This window comes from Eutrigla gurnardus (assembly GCF_963514095.1).
Source record: "Eutrigla gurnardus genome assembly, chromosome: 14".
In the NCBI taxonomy this organism is placed as follows: domain Eukaryota; kingdom Metazoa; phylum Chordata; class Actinopteri; order Perciformes; family Triglidae; genus Eutrigla; species Eutrigla gurnardus.
Genome location: NC_139937.1, coordinates 17,893,461 through 17,917,408, shown reverse-complemented (window position 1 = coordinate 17,917,408; position 23,948 = coordinate 17,893,461). Strand labels below are relative to the sequence as shown.

The window sequence follows — 23,948 nt, the reverse complement described above, 5'->3', positions numbered from 1 at the left end:
TTTCCGTGCGTTAGAGCAACACCACGATCTGTCAAAGGACATTATTATTAAAAATGATTCTTCTAGCATTTCCAGTGTGCTGGATATTGCAGAGAGCAGAATGAAAGACAACATGGAAGAGAGGGAATGACATCGACCAAGGTCATGAGCTATATTCCTACTCATGTTGTTTTCAACATGAGACACAATGAGAATAAATCCCTCAGGGCTTCATTGTGTCATCCTATCGCTTCTGTGACCTTTTTTAAAATGTATGCTGTTGTTTTTCCCGTTGCAATGAAATTGCTCATAAATGATTTGATCAATTACGTAATCCAATACAGCCACCAGGAGCGCCCCGCAGCTGGCGTTCTTTTATCTATGCACATGCACATGTAGGGATAGTTATTTATGACTTTAACAGTGGATTTTGAATTTGTTTCCGGCGACAGTCAGATTTTCCCGTTCGTGGCACGAAGGCCAACGTCACTATCTATTAAGACGCAGACTTCAGGTTGACGCTGAGTCAACACGGATTGGCGCTGTCTCGAGTCGCATGGCATTATTCATGGCTTATATTCACTGTCTGGCACCAAGTTCTCAGCTATTTTAGCAGAGACATCAAAAGTAGAAAATGTATTTTTTATGCGTTCATCCCAAGGCACAATCGCATTCACCCGAAAAACGGCGTCAGACGAAGAAACATGCAGTAAACAAGATAATTACTACATTTGTTCTCATTAAATTAAATTATTTCCCCCACTGCGTGGTGTCTACTTAAGTTTAGAAAATGTATTACAGTAACAGATTAGGAGGTGAATAATGCGAAGGAGGCTTTGATTCAGCTGGGATGGTGAAGTACTTACATAGAGCACTTACTAATAACACTGTTCTTATTTGTTGTTCATCACCTTGTCTTTTAATGATCAAGTTTAATGTCTGTCCACAGAAGGACTTCTTCTTTTTTTTAACAGAATGACTTGTAATGATGTTTTTTGTCATATTGATGAAAGCATTTCATGATACCTTTAGCTTCACCTAGCTCAGGGATGATTCAAGTCTTGCTCGTCTATTACACATCCACGTGGTAGATTCATTTTTTTGTGTGAAATGTCTCAAATGAAAGATCTGATACAAACCCTCAGGGGGAAAAAAAAGACAAAACATGATGTAGGCTTCTGTCTTTGTTTTTTTATAGCCTGGATTCTGAATTCTACGTGAACACTGGACAATTTAACGCTATGAGAAAGCATGGTCATCCCTCTCCCGGATGAGAAACGGTGACTTGCCCTACATATTTTGGTCTTTGCATGGTTGCTTTGCATAGTTGCAAAGTGAATCCCTTTCAGATGTTGAACTGAGAGTCTGAGAAGTGCAGTCGGAGAGAATCTGTCTCTTGCCGCGGGCAGCTGAAAACAAACCAAATTTAAGCATTCTGCTTTCTGCAGAGCAAATTAGTACAGACGAAAACACAAACCAGGAGCCCCGCATGTAACCGTGATTCACAAGAGCACTTCCACAGCACTCGGTTGCCCCCTTTTTCACGTTTTTTAGGGGGATTTTTTTTCCATCTCACCTCCCAGTCGCTCCCTGTCAGCGCCGATAATGCGATGGCCTCGATCTCAGACGACCAATTTGAGTCACGGCTGACGGACTTACACAACGATCCGAGTGGACGCGCGACATGTCCGAGTCATTCCCTGCAAACACACCAAAGTCATGCACAGCGGGGTTGTTCCCAGTCACGTAGCACAAACACATTCCTTGTGTCTCTGCCTTTTACTTCTAGAGCAGTCAATCACACACACACACACACACACACACACACACACAAAACCTGCCGTGGCGACGAAGCCCCGCCTCATGACCAGTGAGCTTTGACTCCTCCATCTCCTGTTTACCTGTTCCATCACCAGCTCCTCTCCTCTTCCTCCATCTCCCTCAATCTCCTCCCCGCTGCCTCCTGCTCTCATACTCGACTCTGTTGCCACGGCAGCAAACCCTGACAATGAGAGAAATGAGTGAGAGAGAGAGACGGAGATGGAGAGAGCAAATGCCATCTGAGTCATTTAATCCACAACCTGTGTGTGTGTGTGTGTGTGTGTGTGTGTGTGTGTGTGTGTGTGTGTGTGTGTGTCTCACACCTGTGTCTTAGGAGACACACGTGCACACAGACGACTGAGTTGTACTAATCACACACACACACACTTGTGGGACTTTTACTTAGTAATTACATACGCGTGTGAATGTGTGTCTATCATCCTTTCTACCCTCCATAATGTGTGTGTGTGTGTGTGGTCAGGTAGGCATGGATATGTTGGATATGTTTGTGTACATCTCTTTGTGTCTGCTGCGTGTGTGTGTGTGTGTGTGTGTGTGTGCGGTGTGTGGGTGTCTAAGTGGGAAGCTGCGTGGTGTCGGTTCATCGGTTCATCACAGAGCGAAGGCAAACACTCTACCTTTGTCTGTCTCCCTGCACATAACGGCGCTGTTTCCGTTTTCTATTTCATGTTCACTGCAAATATGTGGTTATTTTTGACACAATGTGCCCTCTAAGTGATTCACAAACATCTCCTTTTGAAGCCTTTGCGCTCTGACTGGAGAGAACAAAGTTAGCTCCCGACTCTGAAGTTCTCTCTTCATGTAACACAGCTTCACTTAACCGCACGGAAAGAGCCATCATTTGAATATCCTGCGTCATTAGTCAGCGGAAACTTTTACGGATATCTGTGCAAAGGCCTGCTTCACCAAATCAAGTCAGGTTTATTTGTATTAAGTACAACTTAATGTCTCGGTGGGCCTCACAGGCTCACACCACTACTGCTAAGCCCTCTAAGGAGACAAGGAACTACTATTCACACACACACACACACACACACACACACACAAAAACCTTTTAGCACATAAGCGAAAAAAAAAATTGAAAGAAGCCTCTGGGGAGGCAATTCAAAAAGACATCCCTCCTCCTCGGATGGCCGCCTCTAGAAGCAGTATGTGGGGAGAAGAAGAAAAAAGTACAAAAAAGAGCAAGAAATTGTAACAGTTAGTAAAAATTCAAATCATAAGGGGTTTATAGTCCCAACAATGGGATTATAATAACTCAAATACCAACACTATTATATAAAATCCTATAACCAAACCCGCACCGCGATGAAAGTGAGAACATTCAAGATTGCGAACGCTGATTTAAATTGACAGCGCTCCATTCTTGCCCGCCACATTGTTCTCTTTCGCAGCGCCGCGTGTTATAATTTCACTTTTTTTGTATTTCCAAGGCTTTGTTCCGAATGCAAATTTTAGCTCTCCAAACAAGCCACGGGGCGAGTGAGTTCAAGGAGAGCTTCCTAATTGTGATTAAACTGCTGTGCTTACATAAGCCGCAGCTGCAACAAGTGGGACCCGCGTCGACAGCTAGTGACACTGAACAGCACATCTTTTTTGAAACGGCTCCTGGGGAGAGCGGTGCACTGAGCTTCACCCCCCCCCCCACACACACAACACACACACACACACACACACACAACCAACCCCCCCCCCCCGACTGTACTGATCCGAACAGCATGTGGTAAATATGCATGCAGGATGGCTGAAATGCAAAGTCACCGCTGGCACGTACAAACACATAACACGCAGCGATGCATCGGGACGCAGACGTGGGGAAAAGGAAAAGACACGCGTACGCACGATGTTCTTTGAGCCTTCCTCGAGAGGTGGTGTGTTTGTGTGTCGCTGGTGTGTGTGTGTGTGTGTGTGTGTGTGTGTGTATGACATACAAGGATGTGACAGTGTCACAGGAGCACGGTGGTTCCCCAAGCAGGCGTTGTCACTGACTGAGGGCCTCTTTGTCAAGGAGAACACTGGGAAGAATTTATCCATGTCCAATGAAGAGGGAGAAGGAGGGCAAGATGGGGGAGTGGGGGGGGGGTACAGAGAAAGTGCACTGTCGAGATTGAAGAGACTGTTGAGAGCTAAGATAGGGGGAGAGAGAAGAGAGAGGTCAGGAAAGAGACAGGGGTATAGAGTGTTCCTGCAGACAAAATAGATAGAGGCTGTGTGAGAAGGCATACTGAGGTGGGGGGAGGACGGAGAGTGAGACAGAGAGAGAGACGAGAGGCCAGAGAGGCCGAAAATGAGAGATCAAAGTGACTGCAGCCCCGCTGAGGGGAGGACGAGGTGAAGACGTGTAGGAAGAGGGTTAGAGTAACAGCAAGACAGAAAGACGGAGACCGGGTTGTTTAGGTTGGACACGAACACCCGATGCATCCCGCAATATGATCGTCACGAAACAGATGCTCATTCTTATTCTACATCATCTACATATCTGCGGTTCTTGACCTCATCCGGCTTCCATTGAAATATTGCCAACTTAAAAAAAAGATAAATGTGAGGTTTGGAGTCAATCTTTTCATCATTATTCCACAATTTGTCATGAACTTTAAAAACTTGACGCTCCCAAACACATCAGCACACTTTTAGCTTCATAATTCATAAATAAATTGTCTGCCGGTCAATGTATTGCTTCATCACTGTTAAAAACTGTTTTTAACTAGAATTACAGCGTCATGGTTGTTTCCGCCAATCAATCAAGTTGCAGTTTACATCCATATCTGTCCAACCTCTCATCGCTTCATCATTTTATCCTATTAGACATTTCTGTGAAAGTGTCCTAATGATCAAAGGGAGTTTTGAGTTAGAGAGCCAAAAATGTGTTTTAGCTTTATTTGAGGTGACCTTGATTTTTGACCTTTGACCACTATAATCTAATCTGTTTGTCCTTGAGTCCGGTTGGATGTTTGTGTCTAATTGGAAGGCGGTGGATGGGGGTACGTTGGTTCCTGTAGTGCATCATTTATGACCATATCCGGCGTTCGGGGGCAATTATAAGGCAACAATGTCTAGAATCGTTTATGTTCATGTGAGTTTTGTGCCTGAGACTGCAGGAGAACCCTTTTTGATTGGCTAAACTCTGGGGGTTTTGCAGAATCGTCCAGAATCGTCCAAGTTCTGTCTGGCGAACTAGTCGGTCTGCGAGGCGTTGATTCAACTTTCCCAGGCTGCGGTTTGTGATGCCGCTGTATTCAATTGCAGTACATTCTTTAGATGTTCATTTTTATTTTCCTCCCTTACTTGAAAGCGAGGAAACAAACATTCCACACTATAAGCTTCACAAGCTTGTGTTTGCACTATTTTAATGGAATTGCAAATTTTCTTTTTTTAATATAAATATGGAAATATTGCCAGGCTAATACAACACATTTTACCCAACATTTTGTAAACATTTTCAAAAAATCTCATTTAAGATACTCATACCAGCTTCGTTGCCGGCAACATCACCTCAATAAATCATGTTTGCTCAAAATGTTTAACCTCACCTTGGAGGGATGCCTTGTGTGCCAATTCTCAAAAGCCCTTAACAGTGAGAAGGAAAGGGAGGTGTTGGTATAAAGAGGAGGACAGTGTTAAGACAAAGGCAGAGATGGTGAGATGAGAGAGGTACATGTAAGGGAAGAGAGGAGAGAGAGAGGATGGGTGCAAAGTGAAAATGCTGAGTCAATGCGACCAACAACATGTGCTGCTGCTTTGATTCTAGATGCAGACGCAAAGTACTAAACACTTAATCCTACAGAAAGCCAAAAGGGAGCGACTGAAGGGGTTGTTGGTATTTTTTCCCCTCCTGCTGACACACACACACACACACACACACACCAAACAGCTCATCCATACAGTCTGGAGGGTTGACAAATGCTCTGAAATGGCCTGGCCGTGTTCATTTAGCGACAGCAGGCCAGCTGTCTGCGGCGGGCGCTCTCTCTCGTCAACAGTGACTTTTAATTGTGGGGAAGAATGAGCGAAATAACACTTCCGTTCCATAACGGCCGGCGGTGCAGTCGTCTTAACATCCACAGCCGCCGAAGCCGTTCCACTTGCAAATTCAATGACGGGAATGATTCATCCTTCCATTATGATAGCTGTCAGATTGTCTTGTGTCATGCAATAAGGCAGAAGGGGAAAAACAAATGATTTGCCAGCCTCCCTCCCCCCCCTTTTCCGCCCGCCAACACCCCTTCTCCTCACCCCCCCCCCCCCCTCAAGCTGCCTTCCTCCCTCCCAGTTCTTTTTTGTCTTTCTCCGCATCCCTCTGTTCCCCTCTCCTCCGTCGCTATCGCTCATCCTGCTTCCTCTGCCTCGGTCTCCGTTCATCCTCTCCTCATCTGCCTGGGGGTGCGAGGCGAGATAGCATTCCCTCGTTTTCTGATTTCCACCATATCTCCCCCCCTCCCCTCCCTCCCCTCCCTCCCTCCCTCCCTCACTTCATCCCACTCTGGCCCTCTCCTCGCTTCCCCTCCCTCTCCTACCCCCCCTACGCTCCCTCTAGATAATTAAGATCTCTGATTTTACGGTTTTCTCTTTCATAATAGGCACTGCAGACACTATAAGCAAGCCGCCAAGTCTCCTGCACACACACACACACACACACACACACACACACACACACACACACACACACACACACACACACACACACACACACACACACACACACACACACTCTAAGATAAACACATGCACCAAACAGCTAAATCTCCAATAAGGATGAATGTCCCCTCTCTCACTCTCAATTCTGTCTCTCTTTTATACTCTCTCCTGCACACACACACACACACACACACACACACACACACACACACACACACACACACACCCACACACACACACAGCGAGCCAGTATATTTATGTATTTCTGCTTTTGTGTATTTCTCAGCAGTGCCAGCATGCCGGGTGACTTACAGCAGGGTGCAGAATGAAAGGGAGCGAGGGGGGCTAGGAGCAGTGTGTTTTTTTTTGTTGTACAGCTCAGATGAGTCTGGCTCCGCTTGGCCCTCTCCCTGTTCCAGCTCCCTGCAGACCGACACCCGACTGCTACAGGGACTCAGCCGTGTACTACAGCAACAGAGCACGTACAGCAGCCAGACACACAGTCCTCGCAGATTAAACACGCCAATAGCATCTTACCGTTCGCTCTCTCTTTTTCTCCGACTGTATTAGCTCCGACTCCCTCCGCCCTTTGCTACCACGCTACACTTGCTTTCTTTCGCTCTCCTGCAGTGGAGGAAGAATATCTCCCGTCCTCAAGTAAAACCACTAACGCCACGATGTAAAAATAGAGGTGGTACTTTATCCTCACAGTGAAGTATCGAAAGTCCTCATTGTGCAAAAGAGAACGTATATTCTAGTTACTCAAGAGAATCAAGATCTCACTTAATCACAACATCCAGACAAACAAACAAGTAATCAATTAAAACAAATCTTTTCAAAAAGGCACAACCTTTCCTTAGCTGTGTTGATGCTTTGAATGTATATATATATATATATATATATATATATATATATATATATATATATATATATATATATATATATATATATATGTGCTCATTTGTTATGCATGTCAGTGCCCTAGATAATAGTGTGTACTGCTCTAGATCCCTAACAATGTATCATTGTTTCTTTAGCTTTGATTATTTTGTATCAAATTCTATTTAACAGTTTGTTTATTTATTTATTCACATATTTTCATCGCATCCTTGCACATTTGATTTGATGTTAATCATTTTGTTTGAACACACACACACAGATTTATGAAGACCTCTAATGAGAATATGAGAATATTTAAAGTAAAATATAAGAGAACCCACTCAGCGTACCCGCTAGCCATTAGATATTAACGTCTCTAAGTAGTTATTGGATCACGTACTGTAGGTCCTTGAGTGCATTTCTGAGAGGGAAGAGATGCGACGATGTTTGGAAGATTTAGCATTGGTGCTTTAAGAATTAATCAAATGATTATTACTTCCTGACAGAAAGTAAGTCCATCAAAATCTGTGACGCAGAGAGCCGTATTGAGTACTAAATGCGTGGATAAAGTGTAACACACTGTGATAAACAGTGTTTAGCTCCTGAAGTAATGATCTGGCAGCGTGACCATACAGAATATCCACCATATGCATTTTTATTATTGATTACTGTCATGTATATATCATGTACTTAGAGTGCTGTAGGAAGCCATATTTTATAAATTGATCACATAAATATAGCGGTGGAGCAAAATCTACAACATTTCCCTCTGAAATGTAAAGAGTGTAGCACGTGAGTAAATGTACTTTATTACTTTCCACTGCGCTTCTGTCTTTCTATCTCTATCCTCCGTCTCTCTTTCTGCAGCAACACTTTCCAATCTCTTCTCTCCGTATTCAATTTTCTTCTTTTATTCCCACATCGTCCCCAGCCCAATCCCCTCGGATTCTCTTTTTTTTTTTCTTTTACTCTCCTTACTTCTATCGCAGCTCCCCACCCTCCACCCTCCTCCTCCTTAGAGTATAGATGCCGTAATCTTCTCCGTCTAATGCTGTCAATAGCTCTCAATAACAATGAAATAGCACCGGTTCCATCCCATCATTGATGAAGGCATATGCTCTGTTCGGATCTTATTTGTCATCATGGCAATCTGCTCCATGGTAATAGCCAATCAGAAGGCTCCTGTGAAACGCAGTGCTCCCATGATAGGTTCCCCCCGTTGTTTTGATCGACTGCACCTGAAGGCCCACCGCTTCAGCTGGGCTCGATCAATACGCCATCACGCTCACACACACACACACACACACACACACACACACACACACACACTTGGGTGAAGAGTAAATTGAGAAAGAGACCACTGATGTGGAGAGCAAACAGAATACAGTAGCAACAGCCGGGACAATGGAGCGCTGTGCATCACGCAGCTGTGTGAAAGCAGTCGGCCGTAGTGATCTCGCTGTGCGATCAGCATGATCAGCTGTTGCATAGGTGTCTCTGTTATACATGCATACTCAATCCCACCTTAAATAAAACACACTGTGTTAAAACAAGGATGATTTGCTGAGAAGACGAGACGATAATGACTCCCACCGTGTGCCAGTTATTCTATGTGGTGTCTCACATACAGATGGCCTCGCATAAGCCCCGCCGCTGTTCACTTTGAGCTGCGGTAACCGTAATGAGAGCAACGCAGCCATCTGCACAGTATGGCCGGGTCAATTAGTAGTGCAAACATGTCCGCGCACGCGCTCGCCCACCCTTAAACACGGCAAACCCCAGAGTTAGAGACAAGTATAGGTAGGAAGAGAGGGAGCTGGGTTATTGTATAGAGAGGAAAGAATGAAAGGAGAAAGGGCTGAGTGTGGTCGGTTTATGAGATGTGGAGAGGGATTTAAAACACGGGGTTGCAGATCTTTTTTGATGTGCTTTGTACATCAAAGCTAAACAAGTGTTGGAAAGGTGAACGGGGGGGAGAAAAAAAGACAAATGAAGGCCTGAAAGTGAAAAGGAAGACTTGAGATGGGACGTTCAGCACAGTGACCAACAATACGCATCATCTGCCTCTTTGATGTACACACAAAAACGACACCAACACCAACTGCTTTCATCCCCTTGTGTACTTGTCAGGGTCAAAGGTCAGCCTTCCACCACCACTCTGGCGTCCCTGTGTTTACATTTTCAGGGTCAGTCGAAGGACGTGAACTGACTCTTTCAGCTGCCTGTCATGACCTGTCTAAAGCTCAGATCAGTGAACTCGACATTTGCAACATTCAACAGCCCCCACCGGCACCACCTCAGCCCTCCTGTCTGTCTGTCTGTCTGCCTGCCTGTCTCACAGCACTCCTCCTCCTCTCCGTCTTCATCCCTCCCTTCATCTCTCCATCCTTTCACACTGCATTGTCAACATGTCTGTCAGAGCAAGGCCTTGTCACTCCTCGAGAGGGCTGCTTAGCACCAGCGGAGCTCAGCTGAGCTCTCTTTGTGTGCTTCTTTCTAGTGGTTGTGTGTGTGTGTGTGTGTGTGTGTGTGGGGAAGTAGGGGTAGGGGCTAGGTTATGTAAAAAAAACCATATAAATGGCTTTACGGTGTATATTACAAGGCTGTTGTCTTTGTACTTTGTGACTCTCTTTGTGCATGTTCGGTAAGTGTAAGAACTGTGCATCTCTGCATGCCTTTGTTGTTCCTATGTATGCATGTATGGATGTGTGCGTACGTACAGTGTAGACGTGTGGGAGTGAATGTGCCAGCTGTTGTGATGTCGTCTTTTTCAACCCCCCAGAGATTTCTTCAAGGCTGAGTCCTGTCACTTTTAAGAGACTTTCCACTGGAGACGTGAATAGAGATGTGTGTACTGTATTTTATTATTAGACAGGCTGTGTGCATGGGACTGGGCTGCCTCTGTGATATGACAGTGAAACATCTTCATAGCACTGTATGAAGGTCTATTGTATGGGGCTGTCAAATTACAGGTGCTCCATGGAAATGTGACAGAGCAAACGGAAGATAAGCCGCAGGACGGCAATTTAAAGAGACATCTTCGCGCCAGCGGAGTGATTATGTGTCCAGTAACGGGCTGCGTGTCCTCCGATCCTACAGGTGGTGGTACAGGCAGCCAGCAGACCATTCTCCATGAGGAGCAGTAGAAGATGCCGGCTCTGCCAGCACTGCTGCTGTCAATACACTTCCTCTCCTTCCTGCTAGTCACCATGCCGCCACGCTCCCTCAGCCAGGTGCCTTTGCTCTCCTCCGTCCGAATGGGTGAGTTGCCAGCCGTTTCTCCTTCCTCACTACACCTGTGTTTGCGTTTGTGCCTCAAAGTGGGTCAAAGCGAGAGCAAAGCACATAAAGGTCAATAACATACCTGTTGGTGTCCAAAATGCCCTTAAGGGCTGATTATGCTTCCGCGTAGTGATAACGCAACGGCAACGCAACGGCCACGCAGTTGCTTGGAGACCGTGATGGTTCTGCGTTGGGTTTACGTGTCGAAATGCAATTCAATGCCACACCGGGAGAGGGCGCTATGTTTTTGTAAAGACTGACCGACCGACCGAGACTCTTGGCGTATATCATCGTAAGCTTCGTTATAGCTTATTTGTTTACTTTCCGGCTTTAAACGTCCACAATTTTTCAGAACTTGGTGTTTTATTTCTTTGTGCAAAAGCGAGAAGGTGCAAACAATAAAACGAGGTGAAAACAATAAAAGTAGCCTTTTAAAAGTTTAAATGGCGGTGTTTATGAGTGGAAACCGGATAGCGGTCTCCAGCGGATGTAGTTAGCGGACCAATCACAGCCAAAGCCGCTGCGTTGGTGTTGCGTTGGCGTTGCGTCGCGTCGACGTGCGTCGAGGATTTTTGGGAGGCACACGTCAGGCCCTTGCGTTGACGTAAGGGGGTCCGCAAGGACGTAAGGGGTCCGCAAGCTCCCTTGCGTTGTGTCGACGCGGAAGCATAATCCAGCCTTTATACAGCAAATTTCGTAGGGGTGGGTAAAAATATTGATACGGCAATACATCGTGATACTTTGCCGCCCAATACAATATCGATTTTTCAACTCCTAAGATCGATTAAAAAAAAAAAAAAAAAAGATTCATGTTTAGAGGCGTTGCGAATGCAGTACTTTATCCTTTTTCATTTTATTTTCAATATTTATTCCAGTGAATTTTCTTGGGAAATAATAAAATGGAGAGGCTGTTTTGAATTAAATAGTTTTGACTCAATTTGTCCTCTGATCAATATCATCTGATGTACATATACAGGTACTTGTGTTTTCATCTTTATTTATATTGCAATATCGTGATACGTATCGTGACCAAAGTATCACGATACGTATCGTGAGGTTCTTGCCAATACTCACCCCTCATATTTCCCCATGCAAGGAGTGCTTGATAGTAGAATTATTTAAGTTGTTTCGAGTCAATTTGTGTATGCGGATGCAAGAAAATAATCTAATCGCATATCAGACTAAAGGATTTGAGCTTTGCAGACGCTTTACAAACACCGAAGAAATTGTGTGTCTATAGTTTGGGGCTTATTTGCATTCTGTCGGAGACTTCGATGAGGAGACCTTCACCGATCTCTCCTTTCTAGCGGCGATCCTGGACGACCAGTCTGTGTGTGGGCGTGGAGAGCGGTTGGCGCTGGCCCTGGCCAGGGAGAACATCAACAGCGTGATGGAGGGTCCGGCCCGGGCCCGGGTGGAGGTGGACATATACGAGCTGCAAAAAGACTCCCAATATGACACCACGGACACCAGTGAGTGGAGCTGACTCATATCATTCACATCAAAGACCACCAGTAGAGCAAATTCACCCAATCCATCAGAGTGATAAAGTCGTGCTAAATCCATTATAGTCCAGTAGGGCAAAGGGTCTAATTAGCACAGGCAGAAAGTGACCACTAAAAATACCAGTAGATATTATTATTAATATGGACTATTAATATTAATAGTGACCAGTATAGAGTAGAAAAGAGCAGTAGTCTACTGAATACTGCAGGTTTTATTCCACTTTAAAAGGGTGAGGATATGAAAAAAAAGATAATTACATTTCCCAAAAAGACGTCTTTTTGTGAGCAAAAACCCTCAAATGATGACTGGAACGATAAAACTCCACCACTTTCATGTGATTAAGAGCCAGTAAGGGCTTGTGCTGATTAGTTTACACGTCACTGGAGACCAGTAATGGGCCAGTAAGCCTGTCTCATTAAAAACAGTGGACCAGTGCCCTCCAGTAAAAGCTGGCACTGCCTGCTTGTGCAGGCCACGACAACAACAAATCATCAAATACTAATACAGATCAGCCGTGCTGGCCCAAAGAAACCGGAGGCACCGAGGCCGGTTCATGAAATGTGTATTGATATATAGTTCAGATGTATGGAATCTGTAGACAGAGGAGAGACGAGGCTCCCCGCTCCTATTCGAATAGGTCACCGACCCTGCACAATGTCTGTGTGTGTGTGTGTGTGTGTGTGTGTGTGTGTGTGGTGTGTGTGTGTGTGTGTGTGCATGCCCTTGACCATGACCAATGGGCAGGAGACTCTGATGCTTGTTTGCTAGCAGCGTTTTTTCGTCTCTGGATCAGAGAGCTCATCATCTTACAGCTACGGCTGTCTGCACGCGCACAAACACACACACACACACACACACACACACACACACGCATGCACACACATGCCTTTCTGAATACACACATGTATGACTGAGGAGGATTAATTGCGATAAAGTAAAAAATACCAACCAGCAAGAAAAGAGCTTCGTGCCATTCACCATTACACAGTTTAGTCACCATTCCTGCTGTATCTGTGAAAAGACAGAACAGATCAATAACAATGACCTCGCTGCACAATCTGCCGATACTGCTCAAAAACAGTTTTAACGTCTGTATGTTATAGGATGAACGCCTGAGAAAACGTCACGGTTAAACTTACATCCCGGCCAATGACGTGATTAAAGAGAGGTACGCTCTTTGCCTCCTCGCCAAATTAGATGAGACGATCATATCTAAATGCGAAACTATCGACTGCTGTAGTTTCATATAAGCTTCATATTCATTGTAAAGACATTAGACATTGGTCTTCTTATCAGACTCTTGGCAAGAAAGTGAGTAGGCGTATTGATCTGTAACACAGACTGCGGGCCGGTCAATTAGTCAAGTATTAGACAGATGATGGACACAACCTGTCTGTAGCTTACTTTTAAATATTAATGCAGCTATTCAACAGAGCGGAGACTTCTGTGGCATTGTGATTGATAACATGGCCTTATTATTAAACAAATTTAAAAAATGTTGGGTTTTGTACCCTTTTTTTGGGGCAATTGGGGCAAAAGGTGAAAATGAATGAGGGTCATTCAGATATACAACAAGTAAGCAGACAACTCCAGACATAAAACGACATGTAAACAAGGTAACTGCCTCAATTGAAAAAAGAAAACATATGATTCTGGATCTAGTCTGTTAAAGCATAGATTTCACTTTTCCACTATGAATTATGGGAAGAAATGCATTTCAAATCTCATGTCAACACAGAAAAGAATAGTTTAATTATAGCCCCTTTTAGAAAGACGATTCCGCCGCAATGGCCGGCAAGGCGAGTCAAAATATACTGCGAACTTGACTTAAGAACATAGTTTGCCGTCTCGTCGGCCATGTGACGTATTCAATGAGCGTCGGAAATCTGATAAGCTCGCTGCATCGAAACAACTACGAAAGGTGAACTTCTGCTCGTCTCGCATATTTACGCGACTCTTCAACCGCAAGTGAAGTTGCTGTGCATCATAAACATGTGGATGCGTATAACGGCGGCCTCCTGCGAGCAACTACCGCCATTTACCTGCTTCGGATCTACGCTTTGTGCTCCTTAAAACCGCCGGTGGCGTCGCCCTGGTAACGCGTCTTCACTACGCCACGTCTGTTCCGCCTCGGGTGCTCGGAACGTTTAATCGCCTCGCCTCTGATTCGGCTCTGTGATGACCTCCGTTGCCGCCTCGTCGCCGTAATATTCTGTTACGCCTTTAGACATTAACGAATACTCCCGCGACGAAAAGGCGGTCTAAAAGGCGCTACAGAGAGAGTGTTTACTTGAACCATTCCTGAGCAAAGCATTTATTATTGCAGACAAATGTGTTAAGTTTCTCCCACGTTTATGTATTGTTGTGATGCCAGACACATAATTACAGCAAACTATCATAAAAATTGTTAAAATCATTAAAGCGACTGTCCAAACAAATGAATAATAGCAACGCCTGGTCTGCTCTTCTGTCGTCCTTGGAGTATTTATCTCAAATAAAATCTGACTATAATGAGACGGACTGCTCTGCTACAATAGAATCAGCCGTTAAAGTGAAATCCTAATGCATCCTCTGAGTTTTTTTTTGCTGCATTTTCAAATTTCCACACTTCCCCCTGACGACAGCCCCGACTGTATGCTACCTCGGTGCTGCCAACGAAATGAGGCGGAGGGAAAGGTACGTGTCTGCATATTCAATATGTGTTTTCTCCTTTTCCCCTTTCAGTGTGTCAGATTCTACCCAAAGGCGTCGTCTCTGTGATAGGTCCCGCCTCCAGCCCCGCCTCTGGCTCTACTGTCAGTCATATATGTGGCGAGAAGGAGGTGAGTGTAGATAAACACATATATGTACAAATCTGTGTGTGTGTCGTGTGTGCCTGCAGACATCTAGTCCCTCTTCCTCTGTGACTCACTACCCCTCCTACCCACAGGCATCATGATGATTTGGTTTTCCTCGCCTATTGGATTCTTCTCACATAATTAACCATCATTCACTTCTTCCAACTGTTTTCTCCATTCTCCCCGTCAAATTCTACGCTCAAGGTGTCTCTTTTTCCACCCAGTAGCCTCTCTAATGGAGCTTCCATATTCGTAGGGTTTTATTTTTTTTATTTCCTGCTGTGTGTGTGTGTGTGTTTGGAGGGGGAGTTAATCACGACACATTTACCTTCCCTTAATGCTTCTCCTCTCCTCCTTCCCGTCAGATCCCTCATGTGAAGATCGGTCCGGAGGAAACTCCCCGCTTGCCGTACCTGCGCTTCGCCTCGGTCACCCTGTACCCGAGCAACGAGGACCTGAGCCTGGCCGTAGGAGCCATCTTGCGCTCATTCAGTTACCCCTCAGCCAGCCTGGTCTGTGCCAAGGCTGAGTGTGAGTACACATGCCGCCTCTTTTATAGTTATGAAGCACGTAATTAGCCACCGTGTTGCCGAGGTTGTTGTTTAGCTGGGTGTTCTTGTGAGCTTATTCACTTGAGTGTTTGTGTGTGTGTGTGTGTGTGTGTGTGTGTGTGTGTTTGTGTGTGCAAATGCCTCTGACGGAGTCTTGGCACATTTAATACTGTTTGGGGCGGATATGACTATTTTGCTCTGCTGGTTGGACACTCATTTTGACAGTCTGGTCATAATGTTCTGTCTGTTGTCGGAGTTAAAAACATGCCTCCTGCTGCAGCCTCCCTATTTATTTATTTTGAAACTTCTTTTTTTCTCGTACACTGTCGCTTATCCACCTCAGAGGGGTTTTAAGACCAAACCAATTTAATAAATATTCGTGTTTGAAATGCTTTGCAATATTGGAAGAACTTAGGGCACATTTGATTTAACTTGCCAGGGACTCAGAGAGCTTTAACATCACGGGGGATTCAGGGCTTAGTCACTAGCCCTCCTTTATTTTCATTTTGAAAGAGTGCACTATTGATTTATTATGCGCTGTCCCGCCGAGAGTCGCAGGAATTAAAGGGCTTGGCCGGACGGTGGCTGTAGTATTCAAACAAAACGCATGTGAATACGTGAAATAACACACTATGTACTGTAGGTGGAAAATTCTTAATTTATTTGGCCGAATAGTCGTGTAACTTTTTGTGCGAGTGAAACTGAGCTGAGCAGTGAAAACGGGTCACACCGGCCGAGTAGAACCACAAGTACTGAAGAGCAATTACGTAAAGAGTAAGTGGGACCATTTATGTCTGTGAACATTTCTCGTGGCGTGTGAAAAAGGGTAGATTTTAACAAAGAAAGAAAGCTGTGACATTATGAAAAACTGATTCAATCATTGAGGTTCTCTCATTATCTCCCCAGCAGGTAGCCAGCCTTCCTGTGGCTTTCCTGAAAGTAAGCTGTATTCCTTGTGGACTAGTCATTTCATTGAACTGAATGAGCTTTGAAACGGCATCAGACATCTTTTTTCCCCCCAGTTTTGATCATCAGTTGAATGTGCAGATAAGAGCTCTGTCTTTCCACCAGTCGTTTGCCGTCATAAGAATTAGAGGCGTGAGATAGCATCACAGATACCGCCGGGGCTTTTGCCCACGTAGAGACGGAGGGCTGCGTGTTTGTAATATATTTGGTTTGAAGGTGATCTTTACAAGGTTATCGCACTCGCAGACCCTGACCCACTTGGCTGCGTTATCTATTCGCCATGGAGCTGGTTGCCATGGCTGCGAGAATAGGTGCTAACTGCCACTCAACAGGCTTGTTCCATACTCTGAACGACTGTGTGGGTGCGTGGCACGGTGTGTGTGTTTGATATATACTTTGGAGTGCTTGATTCACTTTGTCCGTACACGTGCGTGTGATAGAGTGCTACTTTAGGCATGTTCGTGTGTGTGAGTGTGTGTGTGTGTTGTTGCCCCTGATAGTGCTGTATGTATGTACATGTGTGAGTGGACGTACTTGTTTGATTGTTTCTGTGTGTGTGTGTGTGTGTGTGTGTGTGTGTGTGTGTGTGTGTGTGTGTGTGTGTGTGTGTGTGTGTGTGTGTGCTGTGGTGCTGCAGAGGTTCAACATCAGACAATGTTTACCCCCAGCCCACTTGTTTTATTCATCTTGTTTACCCCAGTGTAGAGTGGTGTGTTCAAGTGAAGTAGACATTCTGGGTTTCGTCAGTGAGGCGAGTAACGTGTGAAGTCACACATTTCATTGACACCCACCATGCACGCGTCCTCACTAAGTAACGTATTTAGAAGCTGGTCATTTTTCGCGGCGGCATGTTAATTGCATTAATTACATCATTCCCCCCCGTCTTTAGCCCCGTGAAAGTGGCACGGATATTGCGTTGGATAAGAGCTGGCGTTGGAGATTTTGGGTCATTTTTTCCGACATATCATTCTCTCACTACGCCTGGGTCACAAGGCGCTATCTGAGCCTAATTCCATTATGCAGTTTTCATGAGATGGATGAGGTTAAGGACAGGGGGAGAGAGTGAGCGCGAGGAGGAGGAGACGGCGGCGGCGGCGGTGGCGTAAGGGCGAGATGGATAAAGACAGAGAGGTAACTAGAGCACGAGGCTAAGACGAGAGAGATAGAGAGGTTAGGGCTTATGTGTGAGAGAGAGAATGTGAAAGATGGAGTAGGAGAGGGAAGGAGAGGAAGCTGTAAAGTGCATTGATTTTTTTTCCCCCCTCCTTCTTGAAACTAATTAAAGTTTTGGCCTGGTTCAGTGATTACCCCACTGCTTACAGAGGCTTTCTCCTGCTGAAGGCTCTGTGCACTACCTCTCCCCTCCTTCTCCCTCTCCCCTTCCCCTCCATCCCCCCAGATGCCTGCCCCACCACTTATTTACATAGCTGGGGGGTGCTTTACTATGGAATTACAATTAGGAAGAATCAGGGTAGACTTTGTGGGAAAAGGCTCATTCTACACCCAATGTCAAGTGAGTCATTATCCACATTTTTGAGGAGGAATTCGCTTGTGTGCGAACTGTTTCAAGTACTGTATTCTAGTCTTTCTGCCCATGGTTTTTTTACCAGATATTTGCAGACTCCCTGAACCTCCTCCTTACTTTTTTAAGCATCTTTTTCCCCCCCAACATACGATTATGTCCACAGTACATACATCACTCAAAGTACTAAGAAGCGATCATTGATGGATGGGATAACAGAGTGAATTACAAAGCACTCAAAGAGCACATACCTCTGCCAAGGCTGCGCAACTCTCCAGATTTATTATTCTATTCATGGAAAATGTTTTAAAATTTGTCATACTGATTGGCTGATGGCAACCATCATTTTTTTGGGGGGGGATACCTAAAACCTCTCTGGGAATATTAGTTCTTTGTAAAAAGATTAATTTCAATCGAGTCGAAGTCATAAGCGCCGAGATAATGTGATATTTTGTCGTGTTGGTGTCGCACCATATGGCTGGAACGTCATCGTATTTTGCTGCACCGCCGGGGCTTCATATGTACACGTATTGGTCTTGTTGCATTTCACAGGGGATTTAAATGTTCTAATGTTAACCTAGAAAAGGGAAGCCAGTCACAGTCCAGTATCTAACTTCCACTAATGTGATGTGAAACCTCCAGCACAGCTGCACTCAATAGACTGTAAAGCAGTGTCTTGTCATTTTAACTTGATAATTCATTTTACTTTTTTGAGGTAAAAACCATACCAGGCACAATATATTATTCAAAGCAGGATATATATATATATATACATATATATATATATATATATATATATGTATATATTTCTATACTCTTTTCATTCGTGCATACCAGATCCAGTCCTTTTTGTTCTCACCCTTCCTTTCATTCATAGTAAATGCCTGAGCTTTATAATATTTGCAGGCAGGTTGTACATTTCAGTGAGGTTTATTCGTAACACCACCGCTGTGTAAAAGTTAATTTTGAGACATACTGCTTATTAACGGAGATACAAACCAACATGAATGCAAAACCTCATTGGTGGAGGACGGAGTAGATGGAAATCTCTATTAACGCAGATAAACTGTAGACTCCACATTAGACGAGGTACCATTTCCTTGGGATTTAGACAAACCATCGACCATGCGATGCAAAATGACACCAATATATGTCCACCCGGGGATTAAGATTCCCACAGGTCCTGCAAGGTTGCATTTTGGTGATATATGGGAGTCGTGTCTACCGATACAGACATTGATATGCAGCTCATATGCGCTCTGGCTCTGCCTCAGGCCTGCTGAGATTGGAGGAGCTGGTCCGCCGCTTTCTCATCTCTCGGGAGACGCTGTCAATCAGGATGCTCGATGACAACCTGGACCCAACGCCGCTGCTGAAGGAGATCCGCGATGACAAAGTGGCCACCATCATCATTGACGCCAATGCTTCCGTCTCCTATCTCATCCTCAAGAAGGTCAGTCCTCGAACATCACCGCGTTCTTCAGAGCTGGCCGTACGTGCAGGATATGAAGTTGCTTTTCCACTTGAATGTGTCCATTTGGAAAAAGAACATGCGGACTGTCTTTAAAAAAAGAAAAGAAAAAAAAAAACAGAATTAACATGCCCATCTACCTTCTCTGCCCTCCGGGGCCTACATCGGGAACAATAAGTATGCATATCTGCCAGCAACAATCACTTGCATGCGTACGGAAATATCTGACAAAAGCACATCTTTCGCCGGGATGCGGTGCAGATGTAACCCGAGTTTATTCTGATTCATAGAACGGCCCGTAATGCCGACAGCCAGCCGAGTGAATCATAGTTTGAATGTGTATGGGATGTTTTTACTGGGCACATCGGAGCGGCTGTCCGCCCTCAGCGAAATGTCCTAGTGTTAGCCCGATGATGTAAAACTGTGATTAACGTACGCTCCCTCTCCTTCTCCATATTCCCTTCCACCTCGTCCCCCAACTGTCTCCTTTGCTCCCTGTTTCTCAATAACTCGCCCTCTTTGCCCCCCTCCATCAATCTTTCTCCATCTTTCCTCATTCTCTATTTTTCCCACATTCTGTATCCCACCTGCCTGTACTTTAATTTCCTCATCCTATAATCTCTCCTTTTCTCTTCGCCCCACAGGCGTCAGAGCTGGGGATGACATCAGCATTTTACAAGTACATACTCACCACAATGGTAAGAGCTCACCACCAATTCCACCCTTTTCCTCTCTACTGTCTTCCAGTCCTCCATTTTTTTCCCACGTGTTCCTCTCTGCTGCTGCTTCTCCTCCTCTGTCCCTTTATGAGTGAGCAAAGGTGCTTAGGCGAGAAAATATGAGATAAAGGAAGGAAGAGAGAGGCGATGGAGAGGGAGAAAAAAAAGAGAGAGAAGATGAAGGACGGGGGAGAGAGGAATGAACACACTGTACTAAGATGTCAGAGTGCAGATGAGGATGGCAGAGAAAGTGGAAGAAAAGGGGGTCTGAGGTGAAGGTGATGACAGACGTGGTGTGCCCTTTTTCTGCTGCCACCCGCCACCTTCTCCACGCTTCCGGTGTTTTTCATCTGCCTCTTTGATACACTTCCCTACCCTTCTGCCATTCGAATTAATGTGTCACTTTATGCCGCGCTCCTGATATTTTTTCTTTTTTAACATTTTCCTCTCTACATGATGTGATCTTGCACTTTCATTGCCACGTCTTGTGTGTATATATCTCCCTGAAAAATATACCGGAGTCACTTCCATCAACCTCTCTTCCACCGTGTATCACCGTTGTCCCGTTTGCCGAGATGTCTCTATCATTTTTTTTTCTTCTCCTCTCTGCATCAGATTAGATTTCTTTATCTCACTCTACTTTGCACGGTATTTCTCCTCCGTGCTAATATTTGACAACACTGTCAACTCCTCCTCCTTCCTAGGACTTCCCCCTCCTGAGACTGGATGACATAGTGGATGAGCAGTCCAACATCGTGGGTTTCTCCATGTTCAACACCACCCATCCCTTCTATTTGGAGTTCATCAGGAGCCTGAACCTGTCTTGGAGGGAGGGATGTGACCTCACGTACCCCGGCCCTGCGGTCAGTCCAGCGGACGCTCCAGTACTCACGCATGTGCACCTTCAGGAGGATTTTCAAAGCTTTGTTTGCACGCCACGTAACATTAAGCTACCTTATTCCTCACACTGATTCATGGAGCAGTTAAAGAGATTCAGCTAGTCTTTTGCTTGTACTTAATGGGTATTGATGTATCCATCTGTGTTTCCTCCCCACTGGTTTACTCATACCTCACATCTCCCCTCTCTTTTATTTTCCCTGCCTCCCTCCCTCCGTCCCTGTTAACCATTCAATCATCTGTGATCGCACATCTTTCCTCATCCCATCTTCTCCCTTGACTCCTCGTCTCTCCTGGCTGTGTTTCCATCCCCCCTTTTCGCCTTTCTCCCCCTCCGTTCCTCCCTCGTTTCCTCCCTCCCTCTCCACAGCTCTCGTCAGCGCTGATGTTTGATGCGGTACACGTGGTGGTGGGGGCCGTAAGGGAATTGAACCGCAGTCAGGAAATCGGAGTGAAGCCGCTCAGCTGCACCTCACCTCAGATCTGGCAACACGGGACCAGCCTTATGAACTACCTGCGCATGGTAAACGCTTGATGTGATAAAAGAAATCACCTGCTGACATACAGTACATGCTCATACACATGTACATGCATGCAAATACAAGTTTGAAGTGTTTATTTTAGATGTCTGGTAATATAATGTTAGAAGAATAGCGAATATACCCACGACGATCTCCAAAAGCATAAAGAGACACCTTCAAATAATGAGCTAAAAACGATTGACCGAAAATGAATTGACAAACCATTTTGATAATCGATTAATAATGTGAGTCCATTTTCAAGCAGAAATGCCAAATATTTGCTGGTATCAGACTGGAAATGTCAGGGTTTTGCTTTTCTTTGTTGTGTGTTACAGTAACTTGAATCATTGTGTTTAAGACGGATAAAGCAAAACATTTGAAAAACCTTGGACCAAAGACATTTGTGATGGAATTTTTCAGTATTTTCTGACATTTCATAGACGAAACAAATTACAGATGAATCAGTTATGAAGTTGCAGTCCAGACCAACAGCCCAAAACCAAAATATTTTCAATTTATAAGGATCAGAGAAAATAGAATTTGAGAATGTACAACTATGTTATCATTTATCAGAACTGTGGTCAATTAATTTCCTCTTGATTGACTTGTTGATTAATGACTACAACACAGCTACATTCCATATCTTCCTTGTCTCATGTTGCATGTAACCTGAAGTCTTTTGTCATCTCCCATCTCTCTGTGTGTGTGTGTGTGTGTGTGTGTGTGTGTGCGTGTGTGTGATCGCTCCTCTCATCAACTACCTGTTGTCAAGGCAGCCGGAGCTCCATCTCTCATTGCCTCCTTCCCACAGTCCCGACATCTGCCTTTGTTAGTCAACATCACGGCGTGCTCCATCTTCAGCAACGCACCATCCATCATTCATCTCGCTAACTGTGCCAGCAGCTTGGCTTTGGAGAGGCGGAGCTGAGCTGTGAGGTGCAGTCCTGAGTCTCGTTACGGAGCTGTTTGACTCTCTCTGAGCCTCTCGCTCAATCAGTTACTTTCTCCTGGTTGATCCAAACCCGATCATCCCTGTCTCGTCCACTCTCACACACTCCTTCCTCTTCCTTTCACATGATACGTATTTGCCTTTATATAGTGAGAAGAAGAAATCTGTTTTTTATTTCAAGGTTTTTCTTTCCTCTCTCGTTGCTTTCTCGCCCTCACTCTCTCTCCGTCTGCCTGTACCAGGTGGAGTATGATGGTCTGACGGGGCGTGTGGAGTTCAACAGCAAAGGTCAGCGGACCAACTATACCCTGCGGATTCTGGAGAAACACCGAGGAGGCCACAAAGAGGTCAGGAGTCCCCTGTTATCATGCGGCCGCCAGGTCACAGCGCCCGTAGCCTTCGGGATGCTTACGGGTCGCTCGGCTGATTTCTCTATTTAACACCGATAACAGCCTGGTCGCAGGCTCCCCCGGAATATCTTTACTTTGTTAAGTTTGTTTGATGCACTGCAGAGTAAACCTGCCATCAGATGTGGGTCACGTCGTAGCTGCAAATATGTGTTAACATTGATTTGATCTGAAAGCTACTGGAATACATTAGCTGCTTGTTTTGTTCATCAATTGAATTTCAAACGGCTGCAGCATTTTATAGAAGGTAGTATCGCGACCGGTGTCACTTCATGTCTTGTTGTTTGGACTCACCCAGGCGCTCTCTTCGTTGGGATTTCTTTGTTGGATTGATGTGTTCTGATCCAAAAACATACCCCCCCAAAAAAATATATATTTTATTAACCTGCAACCAACGACATTCCTTCAAACTCAGTGCAGAGTGGATGTTCAGATAGATCTACATCTCCTCATCCTACTGAATATGTAAAACTGTACATCAGGGATGCCAGGGTTACGGCCCGCGGGCCGGACCCGGCCCGACTGTACGTCACATCCGGCCCGCGGGTGATAAGGGGAGAATATTTTTTTAAATTATTATTTTATCTATTTTTTTTTTAATATATACCGTAAATCCTCTAATACTGGCCTGTATTCTATTACCGGCCGTTCTCTTAACATTGGACGGGGCAAGTGTCGACAGGCAGCGTTATTTCCATACTTCCCATTCATTGTCAGGTTCGCGTCGCGAAGATTTTGGCTGAGGCTATATTAAAGGATTTACGGTATGCCCTGCAATGCATTCGACTCACGGCGAGTGTGGAGAGACGGTGCGCTGCTGCCTCCCGCAAGCTCTCCAAAATCTTTTAAACTGAATGTTGTCGATCTAAAATAAAGACAGATTCAGCAACTGCATAGCTTATTTCTCGCATTAAAATGTTTTCAGAAACACGTTTCGGTGAACTATTGTCGTAAAATAAGAGAAAGTTTCCAAACGAGCCGCCAT

General features: G+C 45.0%; 1 protein-coding gene across 2 annotated transcripts in view; it reads left to right on the top strand.

Annotated features, from left to right (window-relative positions):
- grik5 (glutamate receptor, ionotropic, kainate 5) overlaps positions 1–23,948 on the top strand; it is a 79,091-nt gene that overhangs the window by 38,261 nt on the left and 16,882 nt on the right. For both annotated transcript variants that reach the window (XM_084027648.1, XM_084027647.1), the window contains exons 3-11: positions 10,435–10,596; positions 11,925–12,089; positions 14,848–14,945; positions 15,326–15,491; positions 19,274–19,452; positions 20,115–20,168; positions 20,894–21,052; positions 21,457–21,609; positions 22,799–22,903. In XM_084027648.1, the coding sequence (XP_083883774.1) occupies positions 10,485–10,596; positions 11,925–12,089; positions 14,848–14,945; positions 15,326–15,491; positions 19,274–19,452; positions 20,115–20,168; positions 20,894–21,052; positions 21,457–21,609; positions 22,799–22,903 (1,191 nt within the window). In that variant the 5' untranslated portion in view covers positions 10,435–10,484. The remainder of the gene's footprint in view (positions 1–10,434; positions 10,597–11,924; positions 12,090–14,847; positions 14,946–15,325; positions 15,492–19,273; positions 19,453–20,114; positions 20,169–20,893; positions 21,053–21,456; positions 21,610–22,798; positions 22,904–23,948) is intronic.